This window comes from Staurois parvus, unplaced genomic scaffold (assembly GCF_062004578.1).
Source record: "Staurois parvus isolate SC_StPar_1 unplaced genomic scaffold, SC_StPar_1.0 ptg003059l, whole genome shotgun sequence".
Classification (NCBI taxonomy): domain Eukaryota; kingdom Metazoa; phylum Chordata; class Amphibia; order Anura; family Ranidae; genus Staurois; species Staurois parvus.
The window spans coordinates 125,853-146,068 of NW_028320855.1; the positions used below are offsets into that span (position 1 = coordinate 125,853).

General features: G+C 47.1%; 1 protein-coding gene across 6 annotated transcripts in view; it reads left to right on the forward strand.

Moving 5' to 3' along the window:
* Positions 1-20,216, forward strand: part of TP73 (tumor protein p73) — a 122,517-nt gene that overhangs the window by 87,169 nt on the left and 15,132 nt on the right. Inside the window, exons 5-10 of one of the 6 annotated variants that reach the window (XM_089667147.1) lie at positions 480-637; positions 1,514-1,605; positions 4,394-4,518; positions 7,574-7,725; positions 13,329-13,461; positions 18,910-19,003. In XM_089667147.1, the coding sequence (XP_089523273.1) occupies positions 480-637; positions 1,514-1,605; positions 4,394-4,518; positions 7,574-7,725; positions 13,329-13,461; positions 18,910-19,003 (754 nt within the window). The remainder of the gene's footprint in view (positions 1-479; positions 638-1,513; positions 1,606-4,393; positions 4,519-7,573; positions 7,726-13,328; positions 13,462-18,909; positions 19,004-20,216) is intronic. The other 5 variants (XM_089667151.1, XM_089667148.1, XM_089667149.1 and 2 more) reach the window with 5 other exon arrangements.

The following is a 20,216-nucleotide window of genomic DNA, read 5'->3' on the forward strand; positions in this document are numbered from 1 at the left end:
GGGGCAAAACTCACCCTCTTTATCAGGGCTTAACAATAAGAAGAGAATATCTGTCTGGTATGGGTTGTGGAGCAGATCAGCGGCTGGTTTATGCAGCGTAATCTCAGATCCACTTAGATCACGTATCCATGTCTGCTCAACCTCAGAATCCTCATGAACTCCACAGAGAAGGTCCCATATCAGCTTCACATTGGCTTTCTTGAATAGTTTTCCACCTGATTTTATATGGAATCTATATATATTTGATATGGGCGTGTCTGGATCAACCCATGGTGTGGTGCTTCACTCTCAGATTCATTTATTTAGCTGTAGGGTTACCAGTGCTAGTAGAAATGGTACGCTTCTATTCCTGTCTGAACAAAGTCTGAAATGCACGTCCCTTCACTTTTCCTTGCAGTTATTTCAGTCTCTGGAACCTACAGAATACATAATAAACACCACAACACTTATTCTAATTTGCTGGGTTTTTTTTTTTTCAGTGGACAAGTATTAGGCCGGAGGTCATTTGAAGGTCGGATCTGTGCATGTCCTGGCCGAGACCGGAAGGCTGACGAGGACCACTTTCGGGAACAGGCGGCGTTAAATGAGACTGCAGCAAAAAATGGAAATGGCAACAAGCGCAGTGAGTGTACGCTAAGTACGACTATTATTTACTTTATTATTCTCTTTACTTTTCAGTTTCTTGTACTTTGAAGAGTTGAGCAATATTTCACTATGAGGCTCCTTGCACACTAGCGTTTGTTTTGAAGCGGAGTTCCACCTTCAAAAAAAAAAAAAAAAGTTAGCAGCTACAAAAACTGTAGCTGCTGGCGCTTAAAATACAGACACTTACCTGTCCCTCGGTCCAGCGGTGTCCTCACCATCGCTGGTTTCACCGGCCGCCTTCTCTCCCTGGCGCAGGCATCTTCAGTATGGGCACCCGGCTGTGAGAGCTTGCGACTTCACATCCGGGTGCCCGCTGTGCTTTGTGAATGGCCCCGTAGTCATCTGGGATATGTCACGTGTCCCAGAAGACTACGGAGAGGGACGGGGGGACAACTTCCGCTTTTGATCACCTAGGCGATCGCAGCAGGAGCGGGTACCTGTCAAATTTTGGAATCCCCCCCGCAAGGTGCCAATCCTCAATGGGGAGCGGGGGACAAAGGCTTAAAACGGAACTTCCCCTTTTGGGTGGAGCTCCGCTTTAAGCACATAGAAGCTGTTCTTAGCGGGGGGGTTTTCTGCTCCTGGAAGCTAAATAGTGGCTAGTTTTGCATCTAGGAGCAAAAAAAAAAATAGTTTTAGTAGTTTTGGGAGCGTTTTTTCCAGCAGAAAAAAAGCCCAACGTTGCTAAATGCTACTTAAATGCTCATAACAGCTTTTTTCTCCCATGTACTGTAAATATGCCAACGCTCAATTGCTTCTAAACACTAATAAAAACGCTATTACCAACGTTTTTTACCTTAAAAAAAAGACGCTAGTGTGCATGGAGCCTTACTATTACGTGTGTTCTTTTTTTCCTTTTATTTGTCAGCAGCTTGCAAGCAGAGTCCTCCAGGAGTGACATCACTAGGGGCAAATATCAAGAAAAGACGGCACGGGGAGGAGGAAATCTACTACGTGCCTGTAAGTATATGGGTTTCAGATCCCCCCACTAGCTGTCAAAAAGGGGGAGCGGGGGCTGCTGCATTCATGACATGTTACACCCTGAATATGGGTGTACCATGTTATGAAGGGTGAACTTATCCTTTAAGAGCCTTTCAACACACACTGGGGTTTATTTACTAAACCTGGAGAGTGAAAAATCAGTCTCGCTTCTGCACAGAAACCAATCAGCTTTCAGGTTTTATTGCCAAAGCTTAATTGAAAAAGTTGAGGTTAGAAGCTGATTGGCTCCCATTCAAAGCTGCGCCAAATTCTGAATACTCCAGTTTTAGTAAATCTACCCCACTGTGCAGGGAAAGTGCCCTTAGGAGATGTAGTTCTGGGGGCTTACTTACAGCAATAGGAACTGAGCTCCAAGCAGCTACCTCTGCAAAAATTGCACAAGACTGGTGATTACATCACAGTAAGTAATAAAAAAAAATATATATATATATATATATATATATATCTCACACAGGCGTACCTCGGTATATGAATTTAATGCGTTCTGTGGGACTTTTCGTATTGTGAAAAATTCAAAACGCGGTTTTCCATAGGAATGCATTGAAAACCAATTAATTTGTTCCGGAGGTCACAAAAAAGTTAAAAAAAAAAAAGTATTTTATCTGTTCAAAACTCTTTAAAAAGTGCACTTTAAAGGCATAAATACTGTACAGGGACATGATTAAAAAAGAAATTTGTAAATGCATTGAAAACCAATTAATCCGTTCGTATTGCAAAAAAAATTTGTAAACCGAAGCGTTATTTTCAATGGATTTTCATTCATAAACCAAAAATGACTTTAACCGAGGCGTTCATAAACCGAGGTACGCCTGTATTCATTTAATACATATATATAGGAACAAGGTAAAAGAGAAAAAAATATTTCTGGGGCATGGTCATGGGTTATGCAATGCATATACAAATCCTTCCCCTACAGCTCTAGATCAGCCTCTATCACCATTGTTTCCCCAGAGGAACCCCTCAGATACATTTCAGGTCAGGGGGACCCTTACTAAAACAAGTTTTGTGGGTGTCAACGGCACAAATTCCCCTGGCATTGTTGGTCAGTAGGAAAAATGCCACCCTTACAGACAGCCGAAAAAGGATTACTGGTGTCAACCTGCTGGTTTTGCCAAGTGGCACTAGAATCAGGGGTGCTGCAAATTTCTGCCTCTGCAGATGAGAGTGTCTGGATACCTCTAGAAGGTGCAGCCTGAGGGTTGCTCGTCCCTGGCCTTCCTGGATAATCCGTGTGTAGAAAACAGCATGAATTAAAACAAGTTCACCTCTCCACAAGAGGGACAGGTAGAGGTGGGGAATTATGCCCCGTACACACTATCAGTTTGTTTTTTGTTTTTTTTGTTCAACCCCGCGAGCTAAACGAAAAAAAAAACCTGACAGATCACTGTACGAACATAAGTGCCCCCAACGCAAGAAGACACCGGTCAGCGCTGTCAGCCATTGGCTTAGAGTGGTGATAGGAAGCCGATGGGCAGACCTTTTTCGGCCATGCCCCTTCGACAGAAGCAGGACCGAATGTCGGACGGTTTCTGCCAGACTGGCTGCCGTACACACGGGCCGAATGTCGGACGGTTTCTGCCGGACCAGCTGCCATACACAAGGGCCAAATGTCGGCTGGTTTCTGCTGGACCGGCTGGCGTACACAAGGGCCAGTTTCTGCAGGACGGGCTGGCGTACACACGGGCCATATGTCAGCTGGTATCTGCCGGACCGGTTGCTGTACATGGGCTAAATGTTGGCTGGTTTCTGCCGGACCGGCTGGCGTACACAAGGGCCAGTTTCTGCCGGACCGGCTGGCGTACACAAGGGCCAGTTTCTGCCGGACCGGCTGGCGTACACAAGGGCCAGTTTCTGCCGGACCGGCTGGCGTACACAAGGGCCAGTTTCTGCCGGACCGGCTGGCGTACACAAGGGCCAGTTTCTGCCGGACCGGCTGGCGTACACAAGGGCCAGTTTCTGCAGGACGGGCTGGCGTACACACGGGCCATATGTCAGCTGGTATCTGCCAGACTGGTTGCTGTACACGGGCTAAATGTTGGCTGGTTTCTGTCAGACCGGCTGCCATACACACGGGCCATATGTCAGCCGGTATCTGCCGGACCGGCTGCCGTACACGGGCTAACTGTTGGCTGGTTTCTGTCGGACTGGCTGGCATACACATGGGCTAAATGTCAGCCGGTTTCTGCTGGACCAGCTGGCGTACACACAGTCGGACCGGCTGCCATACACTGGCTAAATGTCGGCCGGTTTCTGCCGGACTGGCTGCCATACACGGGCTAAATGTTGGCTGGTTTCTGTTGGACCGGCTGCCATACACACAGGACGAATGTCAGCCAGTTTCTGCCGGACCGGCTGCTGTACACATACTAAACGTCGGCCGGTTTCCATCGGACTAGCTGGCGTATACATGGGCCGAATGTAAGCTGGTTTCTGCTGGACCAGCTAGCGTACACACAGCTGGACCAGCTGCCATAATGGGCTAAATGTCGGCCGGTTTCTGCTGGACCAGCTGGTGTACACACGGGCCAAATGTCAGCCGGTTTCTGTCAGACCGGTTGTCGTACACTCCAGACGAATGTCGGCCACTTTCTGTCAGACCGGTTGTCGTACACACAGGCCGAATGTTGTCCGGTTTCTGTTGAACAGGCCGATACCGCCCCTTATTCGGCCCATGTGTATGGAGCTTTAGGCTTTGTCCAGACCAGCCTCATAATCAGACAACTAACGGAATCTGTCTGGTTCCCAGGTCCGTGGTCGTGAGAACTTCGAATTCCTGATGAAAATTAAGGAAAGCCTGGAACTGGTGGAGCTGGTGCCGCAGCAGCTGGTGGACTCCTACAGACAGCAACAGCAGCAACTTCTGCAGCGACAGTAAGTTTTGTGTGTCTGTAAAAATGACAGATGAGTGGGGTTTAGAGAGAACTGTGCAGTTGACACAAATCTATTTGTTTTCTTGGGAGGCGGTGGGGTGGGGGATGACTTTTGCCTCCAGTGCATTGTTCCGTTTACACTTGGGGGGCTGTTCAGTCTTCCCAGAGGTGATAGCTGCCACACCTAGCCCTTCTGCAGGCAGCCTGTCAATGTCTATGGCTGGATGGGGCTGGTGTTTAGGACCCTGTGTGCTCACAGATGAGGTTCCAGAACACACCAGAGCCTCATTCCTGAACCGAAAGGGCCCTAAATGCCAGTCAATGTACAATCACTCCTGTACTTTGACAGGCTCCTTGCAGCAGGGCCGCATCTCATTCTCCTTGCTGCACAGCCCCATGCGCAAGGAACCTAAATTGGTCCATTAGAAATGAAAAATAAAAAATGCTCCTGTTATAGAAGTGGTAGAAAAAAATCCACAAACAGTTCTACAGTATAGCAGGAAGGTAAGTCATTGTTAGAGCAGTTTTTGGTGCTGCGAGGTCAGTTGTTTTCTATGCGAAATCAATCAATAGAAATTTAAGGAAAAAATTATATATACATTATAATACAATAACGAGGACTCTTGTGTTTGTATGTATCACTTTACATATGAACCCCAAATGTAACAAACTACATTCAGTACTTTCTTCTAATCTGATAAAAGGATTACGCCTGGGTTCTGTCCAATACAATTCTATGAAAGGCATTAACCAATTATATATGTTCAACAGCAAACTGAAATCTCATTGCTATGGGTTACTACACACAATGCTTTGCCTTAACCCCCCTGGCGGTATTCCCGAGTGTAGCTCGGGGTAAAGTTTCAGCACCACAAGCGGTAACCCCCCCAAGCTACACTCAGGAATACACTGCAGCGTTGCTCCAGGATCTCTTCTGCACTTACCTTGTCCTGCGCTCCCGTGATGTCTCCCCTGCAGCATCCTCGGCCATCTCCTCCGGCTGATACCGGCATCCGTCTTCCAGGTTCTGTTCCCTGCGACGTCGGACGTACGGGGATGGAACTGGCGGGAAATTTAAAAGTGTTAAAAAGTGACATTCACAAAATACACTAAAATCTGATAGTATTTGTAACAGAACTGGACCCCGACTGCACTAGGGTATTTCCGTTAGACTCCCGCCTCCCTGTCCAAACACAGATCCACGGACAACACTCTTGAAATCACTCAGGAAATAGACTGCTTTATTTTAACACAGACACAAGATATAAACATTCAAGAGAACAACCCACCTCCCTGCATACGGACGCGGGGCAAACCAAATCTAGTAATAAGAAACACATCAGCAGACACCCCCCACCAAGCCAATACAGAAACACATACATCCCATAATAGTTTGTTCCCAAGCAAGACACACAATAGAACAATGGGATGCACCACATGGCAGTACAATGAACAACCCCCACACCCCACTTATACATGTCTATACAATATCAGCACATTCCACCCTGTACCCCTAACAGGCACAGGGTGACTTACACATAAGAGGGATATGGGGAGCTGAGATGGGTCTCCCCACCTCTCTAAAATGAGCTTGGTTCCATGGGCCCCCCACCCAAAGTCACTTCCGTCACAGTATTACATTCCTGTATCAAACCATTTCACATACATTTTGTCCCGAGTGCTTTGTCCAGCGCCCTGCCTGCATTTTTACTGTTCTTTCTGCCTGGAAACTGAGAAACGTCCATGGCGTCCAAAAAGCGTCCCTTTAGGTCAAAAGCGGTTTTAGACCGGCTAGAGAACAGCGATAGTAAATCAGAACCACTTGCAGAATTGAGTGATAATGATTGGTGGGGGAAATTCCTCATCAGACACTGAAAACGATTCTGCGACTTTGCTCAGCGATGTGCGAACTTGGCGCTCTATTTCACATTTCAGTGTTTTTGGTTTGATTATATTATTGAATTAAATTTATTATTATTAGATTTATTTTTTTTTATGATTATTTATTAAATTATAAATTATGATTTCGTGTTTCAAATTTTATCCTCCCCGGGATGTTTACTAGACTCTTGTTCAGACAGATTTCAGTGAGTTATTCCTAAAAATTACAGGCCCACAATAAAAAAAACGACATATTTCCATGCAAAAAATGTACCGCTTTGAGCACAGAAATATGGACATAATCAGACCGCTAGGGAGGCTACAGGACATGTACAGCTCTTAGGGAGTCTATGGATCAAGCTGTAATAACCTCGTCCTGTCAGGGCAGGGCTGTGGAACGTACAGGTAGGCCTAGTGGCAGGGTAACGCACTGACTGACGACAACCACCACCAACAGACCAAAGTCCCTCAGGGTGCGGAGTCTAAGTCCCAGGCTGCCCTTCACCAGGACCCCTGATGGTGGGGATGGACTTGACGCAGCCAGGAACCAGGTCGCGGCCCCCGAGACACCCGGGCTGCGGTAATGGCCGCCGCCAATGGCGTGTAGCTGGTAGGAATGACAATAGCGTAGTCGGGCAGGCCGGGTCGACAACAACGGGACAAAACGGTACAGAACAGTAGACAAGAATCACAGGTCACGGGCCGGGTTCAGCAACTGAAAGTCAGATCAAAGGAAAACACAGAGAAGGGTCTAGTCACAAGCCGAGTCAGATACCAGAAGAGTCACGAGAGTATACACAGAGCTGTAGCAACACAAAGACACAAGTGCCATGAATCCTGACGGTGCAGGTACGCCTTTGCTTCCAATGTTGGTCGCCAGACTGGATCAACAGGATCTCCTGTTGGATCAGTTCGCTCAGGCGTTGCAAACTCTGCTTGCACGCACCTTACTCCTGGTGCTATTAGGCCGGTTGTCACTCCGGTGGTCGCTCCCACCATGCTCTGCAGAAACCCAAGATGGGCGCCAGTACATGAAGCCGCACAGTCTCTGGAAAAGGTAGGACCTTGACACGTCCCCTCGAGGGTGCGGCTCATTGTCCTGATCTGATCACCACAGCTTCTGGGATACAATCGTTCAATTTGCTGAATGAGATCTTCAATCTTTCTCTTTGCAGTGCGCACATCCAGTCTCAGTCATCGTACGGTCCGGTTCTTTCACCGATGAATAAAGTCCACGGCGGAATGAATAAATTGCCATCGGTCAACCAGTTGGTGGGACAACCCAATCAGCACAACTCCAACACAGCTCCCGGTATGATCCCTATGGGTAAGCATGAAGAAACGCTTAGGTTACAAATCTAGTAGAAATATCTTGAAGCGCATCTCTACCCAAAAGGAGGGAATACAAAAACGCGTCAGATTCTTACTGCTACCTGTTTTCCCATCTGGGGAGATTTCCTTTGTCCTCTGCTCCCAGAGACACCATATTGGAGAACAAGAATCTGACCGGGAATCAAAGATTTTCCCCTCACTCGAACAAATGAAGTTGAGTTCCAATATATGATGATATTTATATCTATGAGAACTAAAACTGGGAATTAAAGTATATCGAAAGCTTGGAATGGAGTAGCGAATGGCTAAAACCCATTCTGTTTTTTCTGTTCTAAAGGGAGGTGGAGATGAAGAACTGGACATGGATCTCCAATAACTAATGCAAAATTCATTCATACAGACAAATGGCTTGTGTTTGGCAGTTCTCTACACAAAAGAGATCCCTCTCAATGAACAGAGGTCACTTGAACTAAGAAATGAATGCCAACCAAAGATGGAGCCAACCAAAGATGGCGCCAACCAAAGATGGCGCCAGACAGAAGTTCTTGGAGTCCAAAAAAGGTGTTTTTTGACTCTGTATATGACAACAGGAATACAAGGAAAGGCAGCCGATCCCCCAGGAATACGACGAATGCCTTTCTTTGTTTTCCTGTTCTCATTATGGAATTAAAGTGATTGTAAACCTTTTTTTTCTAACCTCTTCAAGCCGGCCACACACAAATGTGCAGCCTCCCGGAGTCAGGGCCTAGAGGCCGAGCGGCCGCACATTTGCGTTCTAATAAAAAAATACATATGTGCTGAGAGCGCGCGCCCTGTGCGCTCCCAGCACACGTCTGGTACTCACAAAAAGGTCCCGGTCTCCTCTTTCAATCGGGACCTTTCCCGATCATGTGACCGCCGTGACGAGGCATCACATGATCCCTAAAACCCGCCCCATCCCCCGGCTTCTGAAACTCTTAAAGGACCGGGAGGCGCCGGCGTGAAGGGGTTAAACAAGAAACATGTCATGCTAGTCAATAGTTGTGCACAGAGCAGCCCCGATCCTACTCTTCTGGGGTCTTCTGCCAGTGCTTCTGGCTCCCATAGCAAGCTGCTTGCTGTGGAGAGACTTGTTTGTGTGCTCGCTCTCAAGCGGACTCTGTGTATCCATTGACACACAGTGCGGCTCTGCCCCGTCACCTGCTCACTTCTTACTGGCTGTGATTAACAGTACCAGGAGCCAATGGCTACCGCAGCTGTTTCTGAGCTTATGAGGAGGGAGAGAGCTGCTGTGCTTGTGCATTGTGCTGCATTGAGAGGGGGTGAGGTAGGGTTGAGGTGAGGTAGGGTGGGGGGGGGGGGGTGCGCTGAGCATTGAGGGTGTTTTTTAAACATTAAAGTGTTACTAAACCCACAACAGTACAATCAGTCTGTAGATGCTGTAAAGCATGCTGGTTATACTCACTGTGGAACCTAAGGGGTTAATCCTCTGCATTGTGTAAAAAGGTTGTTTGATCCTGTCTTCTCTGCCCCTCCTCTTGTTCAAATGCCCACGCTGATAAAGCAGACTGAACCCATAGCCTTTCTGCACATGCTCAGTTTAGTGTGTATTGCTAGAGAGTTTTTTTTGCTAGAGAGGCTGACTATAGGTCAGGTAACCCGAGCTCCTAAAGTTTTTTCAGCACTCTATTTAAAGTGTTACTAAACCCACAACAGTACAATCAGTCTCTAGATGCAGTAAAGCGTGCTGGTTATACTCACTGTGGAACCTAAGGGGTTAATCCTCCGAAAAGGCCGTTTGATCCTGTCTTCTCTGATCCTCCCCTTCTTCTACTGTCCCCAATATATCTCCTGACAGAACAGAACTCTAGGAGTCACTCTGAACATGCTCAGTTTAGTTTGTATTGCTAGAGTTTTTTTCTTTGGCCCTGTGCTGATCACTTGCACCGTTCCAATCAGCACTGTCCAGACAAGGGGTCAGGGGTCATGCAGCCTCATAGGACAGTCAGAGGGGAATGAAAACTCCTCCTGCAAGGTTTAACCAGTGCTCTGCTGGACACTGATGGAAGTCACAAGACTGCTATATACTGCTGATGAGAAAAGGAATTTAGCAAAGTATTTAGTTTATATTTACCAAAATAACTACATTTCCATGTTCTGTGTACTGTGGGAGAGCAGATATAGTGAATGCAGGGTCCGGGGAGAGCGGATGTAGTGAATGCAGGGTCCGGGGAGAGCGGATATAGTGAATGCAGGGTCTGGGGAGAGCGGACATAGTGAATGCGGGGTCCGGGGAGACAGGATAAAGTGAATGCGGGGTCCGGGGAGAGCGGACATAGTGATTGCGGGGTCCAGGGAGAGCGGATATAGTGAATGCAGGGTCCGGGGAGACCGGATATAGTGAATGCGGGGTCCGGGGAGATCAGATAAAGTGAATGCGGGGTCCGGGGAGATCGGATATAGTGAATGCGGGGTCCGGGGAGATCGGATATAGCGAATGCGGGGTCCGGGGAGACCGGATATAGTGAATGCGGGGTCCGGGGAGAGCGGATACAGTGAATGCAGGGTCCGGGGAGATCGGATATAGTGAATGCATGGTCCGGGGAGATCGGATATAGTGAATGCATGGTCCGGGGAGAGCGGATATAGTGAATGCAGGGTCCGGGGAGAGCAGATATAGTGAATGCGGGGTCCAGGGAGAGTGGATATAGTGAATGCAGGGTCCGGTGAGAGCGGATATAGTGAATGCGGGGTCCGGGGAGAGAGGATATAGTGAATGTAGCATCCGGGGAGAGTGGATATAGTGAATTCGGGGTCCGGTGATACCGGATATAGTGAATGCGGGGTCCGGGGATACCGGATATAGTGAATGCAGGGTCCGGGGATACCGGATATAGTGAATGCGGGGTCCGGTGAGAGCGGATATAGTGAATGCGGGGTCCGGGGATACTGGATATAGTGAATGCAGGGTCCGGGGATACCGGATATAGTGAATGCGGGGTCCGGGGAGACCGGATATAGTGAATGCAGGGTCCGGGGAGAGCGGATATAGTGAATGCGGGGTCCTGGGAGACCGGATATAGTGAATGCAGGGTCCGGGGAGAGCGGATATAGTGAATGCAGGGTCCGGGGAGAGCGGATATAGTGAATGCAGGGTCCGGGGAGAGCGGATATAGTGAATGCAGGGTCCGGGGAGAGCGGATATAGTGAATGCAGGGTCCGGGGAGAGCGGATATAGTGAATGCGGGGTCCAGGGAGAGCGGATATAGTGAATGCGGGGTCCGGGGAGAGCGGATATAGTGAATGCAGGGTCCGGGGAGAGCGGATATAGTGAATGCAGGGTCCGGGGAGAGCGGATATAGTGAATGCAGGGTCCTGGGTTTAGCAACACTTTAATGCAGAGAATACATTAGGGTACAAAACCTTCAGCCTTTACAACCTCTTTAATAAAATACCATTTTGGAGTCTAAGAACTTTTGGTTGGCACCTTCTTTGGTTGATAGCCGTGTTTTTGCGGTGTCTCGTGGAGGAGATTATCCTTCAGTTCCTTTCCCAGTGACACAGCAGGAAGTGAGAAGAGTTCTCTTCAAAGTGAAGGGAAATCCCTTTTAGACATGAAGATTGCACGTCAATCCTTGACAATTATAGATTTTGGAATTCACATCATTTTCTGTATCACTGGTTGCAAATTACACAAATGTTCTATAGTATGGAATACAAACTACCGGGCATAGGTGGGCGTGGCCCAAGCTACCCAGAGGTGATATCTCCCTGGATCAGAGATAAATGAGTAAAAGCCTGGCAGGGGGGGCGGGGATGGGGGATTACATGACACCTTTGAGAAACATGACAAGACTTGCTCATGGCTACACTATAGTGACAGCTTGCTCTATCATTGTTCTCGTTCTCTCACTCCTGATTGGATGCATTCTCTCTGCTCATTCCCTCGCTATTCCTTCTTCAGCTTTCTTACTTTTTTTTTTCCATTTTATCCTTCATTCTCTCTATTTTATCATACTTGCTCATGGCCTTTGCACCTTTTACACCTAGCCAAGCACCCATGGGAATTGTGAGCCCCACAACATTGGAGGTAGCTCTGATCTTTATAGGCCATTTTCCATTCCATGTTTTTATGCAGCCCATCCCCCTGCAGGTCCCACTTCTCTCTATACTATCATGCACCACATGACTTTTTTTTTTTTTACCCCCTTATCTTTTTTTTTTTTTTGAAAGTGCATTGTTCTGTCATCCCTAAAATATATTGAAACCCAAGCAGGGCTGTTTAATCACATGGGCACTGCCCCGGGGCCCCTTTTGTTCCCCCTCCCCTCCAAAAGGGGGGAATCGCATGTGGGGAAAAATAACTGGAACTGATCTGCTGTGCGGCTCTCATTCCAGCGGCTCCTGCTTCCTCTCGCGGGCTTTCAGCTGCAGGGTGAGCCACGAAAGATCAATGCCCGTTATTTCCCCAAATCTCCGCACTGATCACCCCCTTCTGTAAGGGAGGGAGGGAAGGGGACACTAAATATCATTTACTGGCCCCTTCCTTTTCTGAATGATATAGTGAATTTTCTGTATCGATCACTCCTGTGTTCATTCATAACTGAGGCATAGTAAACGGTGTTTACTATGCTTCAGTTATGAATGAACTGGAGCCTGTGTCTCCTGTTCATTCATCTGCAGTGCAGCTGAGGCTGCAGAAAGGAACTTTTCTCAGTCCTTTTCTCGGCCTCAAAAGTGAGACTTCAGAGGTCTGTTTAGACCCCTTCAGGGGCGGACTGACAACTCATAGGGCCCCTGGGCTATAGGGGATCATGGGGCCCCTGTGTCCTTGCCCAAACTCAAAAAAGGCTATGAAAAAGGTACCAGGGGCATCTCATGGGGCCCCCTACTGACCCCGGGCCCTCGAGCAGTGCCTGAATTTCTAAATGGTCAGTCTGCCCCTGGACCCCTGGTATCTCACCAAAGCACCCAACAGCATTGTGAAAAAAATGTAGAAAATTATTTTAAAAAATTGTAAAAAAATCAAACTAAAATTTCTAATCAGACTAAAAAGCCTCACCCAATATGTAGCATACGCATAGCAGTTCGTTTCTTTGCTCAGGGGCCCTTCATGCTATTAAGGTGGCACTGAGCCCAAGAACAAAAATTGATAGTACTCCATCTTACTGGTCATTAGATGTTGTGGCTGCATTAGCTTTCTTTTTCATGTTTTTTCCCCTTTCTTTTAACCTGGTAATCCTGACAGTAACTCACTTCCTTTCCTAGGGTGACAACAGTATTAAGCAGTGTTGTCACCCTGGGACAGAGTGTCCTAAGACTACATACCACTAATAAAACTACCTCATACCTCCCTCCCTTCATAATAGGGGGAAGGGTTTTGTATTCTAGTGGGACCTATTCACCCCTATAGATTTTAATGAACGTTAGTTTCCGTCCTCGGAGCCCCATTTGGCTAATGCTGTAAATTGGTAGAGTGAAATATCCCTCTGGAAACCCAGTGGATTTCACCTAATGGGGGTCACAATGGCTGGCTGGTTGACATTAGCTAATGTACTTTCCAGACAGGCTTGATGCCTCTCCTATATAAGCAATATCCTGCCTTTCCGTCACCTGCAGGTTCCGGGATGGTGAACAACCACTCCATGCAATCGAATGGAGAAATGAATGGAGCTCATTCATCACAGTCCATGGTGTCAGGATCACATTGCACTCCCCCACCACCGTACAACGCAGACCCCAGCTTAGTCAGGTACGTCTGCTGGACCCTGATCACTGTTCTGTGAGGCCCCTGCATGACACCCTATTCAGATGCATTGTTTATGAATGTGTGTTCTAACTAGAGTAACAAGCTCACTAACTCCGCGATCATCACTGACATCATAGAGGAGGCACTTTGGAAGCTAGGTCAATATCCCAGTCAGCTTGGCAGGTCTGTGGTAGGAAGGTGTCCGGGAAATCCGGTTGTCTGTAGGAAGCAGAGGCTTTCAAAGGCCAGCTTTAGGGTCTAGTGTGAAGCATGGTCAGAAACTGCAGACCTCCCACCCTCAAATTGCCATGCCCTCTTCTGGAAACAAGAGGTGCTTCTGCCCACCAATTCCTAGTAATTTTGAAATCGGAGTCTTGTCTATCACCTCTGTAGAGGAACTCAGAGTTCTCAATGAAGCCCAAGTGTGGTCACATCTCTTGTACTTCATTGATACTTCCTTCAAGGCTGTAACTGAAGGTCTGTACCTTGGTGCAGGTCAGCAGGTGCCAGAGCATTCCACCCGTGATCCACCGATTGGAGTTGCAATGGTTTCCATGCTCCTAGGTTGGAAAAAAATAGTAAACTCACCTTTTTTTAATTAATGAATATGAGTGAATTTATAGGTTTTTTTTGGTCTGGTCGCCAAAGACTTTTATACCCGAGGACCACTCATGAATAGTAAAGGCCACAACCCCATAAAATGTACTTACAACAAGGAGGAAGAAGACTAGAAGTGCCAGCTAAATAGATTAACAGCATAAGGGTCTTCAGCAGCTCGCTGCCTCATGCTATTTAAATGCTTGGGGAAAGTACGACTCCTTCCATTAGAAATGTGGATAATTAAGAAGGCTAATTACCTAGCAATACAAATCCAGACCACTGCAGCCAGAACACATACGTAACGTGTTCCCAGAGGGGACTGGACCCAACCAGATCTCACATTTCAGATAAAGACTATTGGTTGCTATGGGCAGCAGCTCTACTTCTGTATGTTTGAATCAGCCCTACTTGTCCTACAGTCAGACCATTCAAATCAGTCCATCTTGAGTTCATTCAGGACTATACACAGCGTATGACCAGGGGCGGACTAACAACTCATGGGGTCCCCGGGCAATAGGGGATGATGGGGCGCCCTGTGTCCTCGCCCACACTCAAACCACACCCAAAAAAAGCCTATGAAAGGTACCAGGGGCATCTCATGGGGCCCCCGGGCAGTGCCCGAGTTCCCGAATGGTCAGTCCGCCCCTGCATATGACCCTTTTTAACTAGGTTTAGTTGTGGACTAGGAACTAGCGCCATTGAGGACTTTATTAGGTGGTTCTTTTTCTAGGTAAGAGCCCCTGTATGCTGTCCATAATTTTTCTGAGATTGCTAGTTTTGTTACACAAAGGATGGGGTGGGATTAAGCCAGCCATAGATGGGCTGAATTCTGGCTGGTTCAGTAAAGACTCACTCCATATATATGCAGGCTGATTGTACGTGTCAATCCATTGATTGTACAACCAGCATGTTGGATATTTAGCATGTTCATTTTGCCAGCAGCTATAGCCGCTAGCAGTAATCACCGTGTTCTCCTGGCAGGGACGGCTCCTCGCACCCCCCCCTCCCCTGCCGGGAGAACACAACAGCTCCATGGAAGGGATTCTCCCATCAACAATGACTGTGTTCATGGGGGAATCGAGGGATTTCCCTTCCTCGTCATGAACAAACAAGGATTTCCCAGTACACTTACCAGTCAGCCTGCAAAACAACCAAATTGGCCCAGTCTAACAGTTTACATTAAAAGCAGAGGGTTTTGTTTGCACACATTTGCAAATATATGCGTAAGCCGCAGTGCCCACCCCAGGGGACCCCTGTATATACTTCTGTTCTAACTCTGAATTTCCAGAGCCTTCATAGTAGGGGCACATATAAGAATGGATAGATTAAGGGCAGGTATGCCTGGAGGGAGCCCACCCCTCCTTATAGGCACAGGGACTCACATGACGCCCAGCAAGAGCACAATGGCAGTGAAGGCATCTAGTGTGTCCCTGCACCCAATTCATCCCACTGTACAAAAAAAAGTGGCAACCACCCCCAACCTATAACTGGCCTTTGCAGCAAGGTCCACATGGAAGGACAATGCACATCACAAACAAAGGATTTCCCAGCACACTTACCAGCTAGCCTGCAAAACAACCCAATTGGCCCCAACAGTTGCAAGAAAGAAAATTGCATCATCTTTGGCCTGCTTTACACAACCAGGAGCCGTGTTAATTTGGTGGCAATCCAGGGTTTGTGTGTGGAGGAGGGGATAGTCTGTTAGCATTAGGAACTAGTATGGAGTTTCCTTATATAGAATCCTACATCTCTCAATACTGGTCGACAATATGCTAGCAAAGAAGTTATTAAAATGCAATACAGCACATAGAAGTACAGTATCTAGAGATTATCAACACCTCATCTGTTTATTAATAGATCAGAGAACAATGGGCCACCCAGGTGTGGATAGCCTGTGGGGAACTAAATGGCCAACGATGGATAGTCCTGGCCAACCGCTATAGTTATCCCAAGTGACTTGGACGTGTATGCTTAGCCAGTCAAACTATGGTTGAATCAATGGATATCATTACCTGAACATTGATCGACCGGCGAATCTTCCCAGTGCTTGTCAGTCCACAGCAGTGAAGGGCTAAAGTTTGCATTGGAGATCTGTAATTAGATTTTACATTTTGATCAGAACAGTGGAGGGAAGGGGGTTGTTGGGTAGCTCTAGTTCTAATTCAGATTTGGAAATATGTTTGGCTTGGCCCGGATGGTTTCCATCCTATGTTTGCATCTTATTGGGTTAGGCAGCCATGTTGGCAGGACTGATACAGTGGTACAGTTGGAGCTGCCATTTGCTTTATACTGTAGTTCCCATTATCCTGGTACTCAGACATACATGATGCATACATGCTAACAGAGACAGGCAGGGAATGGTGTCACACACAGCTCACAAATTTGGTACATGGAACAGATGGGATGAATGGATGCCACCTATGTTACCATTTATAGCAAGGACCCTGCAAGCAATAGAATGGAAGTTGGTCAGGTACTATTAATTGCTTGTATATGGCATATCTAAAACGCAGAAAACACTACACACATACAGAGGTTAGACAGAAAAATGGAAACACTGCATGATTTGCAGGTGTGAAAGTGATGGCATGTTTGGCAGTGAAAGCGGAAGTGGTGCAACATTCTTTTGCTTCCGCTGTGTGATGAGACACCTAGCTAACAGGTGGGAAGCCTCACTTTCATCATTCACTGCGTGTGCTGCTAGTAACACAGAGTCATGTCAGAGCTTACTGAGCTTCAAAGAAGGCAAATTGTTGGTGTCGCCTCTGTGACTGAAGTTGCCAATTTATTTACCGTGTCGGGAGGAGCAGTATCAAAGGTTATGATGGCGTATACAATTTCCTGGAAATTGTTGTCTGCTAAGCATAAGCACGGTCCACATGGACACCTGACTGAAAGAGACTAAAGGACATTGTGCAGGATTATGACCTGGAATAAGAAAACAACTGCTGCAAAAGTGACTGCAGAGCTCATTCTCAGTCTTCACAGGACTGAGATTGAGATCTGCAGTCACTTTTTGCACCAGTGCCCCCTCTTTGGTATTAGGGGGAGTAATAGTGCTCCATCATTGGTGTCAATGGGAGAAATCGTGCCCCATTGTTGGTATGAATGGGAGAATAGTGCCCCATCGTTGGTATGAATGGGAAAATAGTGCCCCATCGTTGGTATGAATGGGAGAATAGTGCCCCATCATTGGTGTCAGTGGGAGGAATAGTGCCCCATCATTGGTATCAGTGGGAGGAATAGTGCCCCATCATTGGTATCAGTGGGAGGAATAGTGCCCCATCGTTGGTATCAGTGGGAGGAGTAGTTCCCCATCGTTGGTATCAGTGGGAAAAGTAGTGCCCCACCGTTGGTATCAATGGGAAAAGTAGGGACCCATCGTTGGTATCAATGGAAAAAGTAGTGCCCCATCATTGGTATCAATGGGAAATGTAGAGCCCCATCGTTGCTATCAATGGGAAAAGTAGTGCCCCATCGTTGGTATCAATGGGAAAAGTAGCGCCGCCTCATTATTGGTATCAATGGGAAAAGTAGCGCCCCATCGTTGGTATCAATGGGAAAAGTAGCGCCCCATCGTTGGTATCAATGGGAAAAGTAGTGCCCCATTGTTGGTATCAGTGAGAAAAGTAGTGCCCCATCATTGGTATCAATGGGAAAGGTAGTGCCCCATCTTTGGTATCAATGGGAAAAGTAGCGCCCCAAAAACTGTATATGCCGCCATAACCTTTGATACTATAGCTTGGAACACTGCAAATAATGTGGGAACTTCAGTCACAGAGGCGCCAGCTGAGCGGCACCAACAATTTTCCCTCTTTGAAGCTCGGTAAGCTCCGACATGACTCCGTGTTACTAGCAGCGCACTCAGTAAATGAGGAAAGTGAGGCTTCCCACCCGTTAGCTAGGTGTCTCATCACACAGCAGAAGCAAAAGAATGTTACATCACTTCCGCTTTAACACGAAACATGTCATCACTTTCACACCTGCAGATCATGTAGTGTTTCCATATTTTTGTCTAACTCCTGTATAGCTGCACTATTCCCTTTCGAACAGTAAAGTTACCCTTTAAAAAGAATACATACACACTGAATGAAGGGGTCTGACTTGTATCTCGGAGATTGCAGCAGTGAGATCTGTGCCATATCCTGGTTGTGTCATCTCCACCATAAAGACCAAGATGTAGCGGGGGGGTTAGATGCAAAATTCAGGTGTGGCAATCTTACTGCTGGAGTCCCCGAGATATAGAAGATGGAGGGCTGTTCAACACATCTACTCAAATTTAAAAGAGCAAATATCCATCCTCAGGGCAGCCCAATGCAGTGTTGCTCAGGTGGAAGGGAACCATTTCTGTACTAGAACACTGATGGTGTAACGTGCTGGGAGGTAACAACTTTTTACTTGTCAAGTTGGAGTCTCCAGGGCTCAGCCGCTCCATCACTTATTAGCCTGAGACCAACTCCGTATGTAGCATTCCCCTTCTTTAAAATGCAGTTATTTCCAATATATTATGAAAAGGAGATATTCTCATTCTGCTCAGTGATATCAATCTTATGCATAGTTAACCTCTGAGGGTGGTATGACACGAGAGCTATTCCAGATCATCAACTTCAGCCACTGTCCCCCAAAGAGGGTCCCAGTGCTCCCCAATGATCTGCACTCTAGGATGATGCAGAATTTGTTGGCTCGGCGAGCAGATTTAGAGACGATTCTCTGTTAAAGAATGACTGTAAAAGCTCTCGGGTGACATCACCCCCAAACCAGTTCATGTCCTGTTGTTAAGTCGAAGATAACTGAGAGCATGTGGTGTGTGAGTTAATCCTGCTTTGTTTTCCACGCTTTTTGTTTCTGCAGTTTTTTGACAGGACTGGGGTGTCCAAACTGCATCGAATATTTCACATCACAAGGGTTACAGAATATTTACCACCTGCAGAACCTAACTATGGAGGTAAATGCTTGGAGACCACTGAATGCTAAGGCTGCAGACCATTGTAGGGCAACATGCAGAGGTGGGCCATTCTGTGCCCCACAGCAACCAATCAGAAAGCAAGATTTAAGTCTAATTACAAAGCAATGCACTGAGCAATTATGTGAAATAGCCAATTAGAACATTGGTTTAAAGCCCAACTGTAGGCTCCTTTTAAAGTGTATTTAAACCTAAAAATGAAATATATAGCAGCTTACCACTCCTTAGATGTGGCTGCATTGTTTTTTTTTTTTAAGTTAAGAACATCTTCAGAAAGTACAGAATATATCTGTTGATCTTGCCAGAAATGCCATTCCCTTGTAACTTTGTGCTGAAGAGAAAGCAATGACATCCTTATTGTTTTTGTGTAAACTAGTAGTTCTGTTACCCCATAGCAGGGGTCTCCGGACTGTGACCAGTGGTAGAAGAAAATGTCCTGGCGTCAGTGGGAGTAAACAATGCCCCATCTTTGGTATTAGGGGAAGCAATAGTGCCCCATCAGTGGGAGGAATAGTGCCCCATTGTTGGTATCAGTGGGAGGAATAGTGCCCCATCATTGGTATCAGTGGGAGGAAAAGTGCCCCATTGTTGGTATCAGTGGGAGGAATAGTGCCCCATCATTGGTGTCAGTGGGAGGAAAAGTGCCCCACCGTTGGTATCAGTGGGAGGAATAATGCCCCATCATTGGTGTCAGTGGGAGGAATAGTGTCCCATCATTGATATCAGTGGGAGGAATAGTGGCCCATCGTTGGTATCAGTGGGAGGAAAAGTGCCCCAACGTTGGTATCAGTAAAAGAAAGAGTGCCCCATCATTGGTATCAGTGGGAGAAAAAGTGCCCCATCATTGGTATCAGTGGGAGGAATAGTGCCCCATCATTCGTATCAGTGGGAGGAATAGTGCCCCATTGTTGGTATCAGTGGGAGGAAAAGTTCCCCATCGTTGGTATCAGTGGGAGGAAAAGTGTCCCATTGTTGGTATCAGTGGGAGAAAAAGTGCCCCATCGTTGGTGTCAGTGGGAGGAATAGTGCCCCATCGTTGGTGTCAATGGGAGGAATAGTGCCCCAACGTTGGTATCAGTGGGAGGAATAGTTCCCCATCGTTGGTATCAGTGGGAGGAATAGTTCCCTATCGTTGGTATCAGTGGGAGGAATAGTTCCCCATCAATGGTATCAGTGGGAGGAATAGTGCCCCATC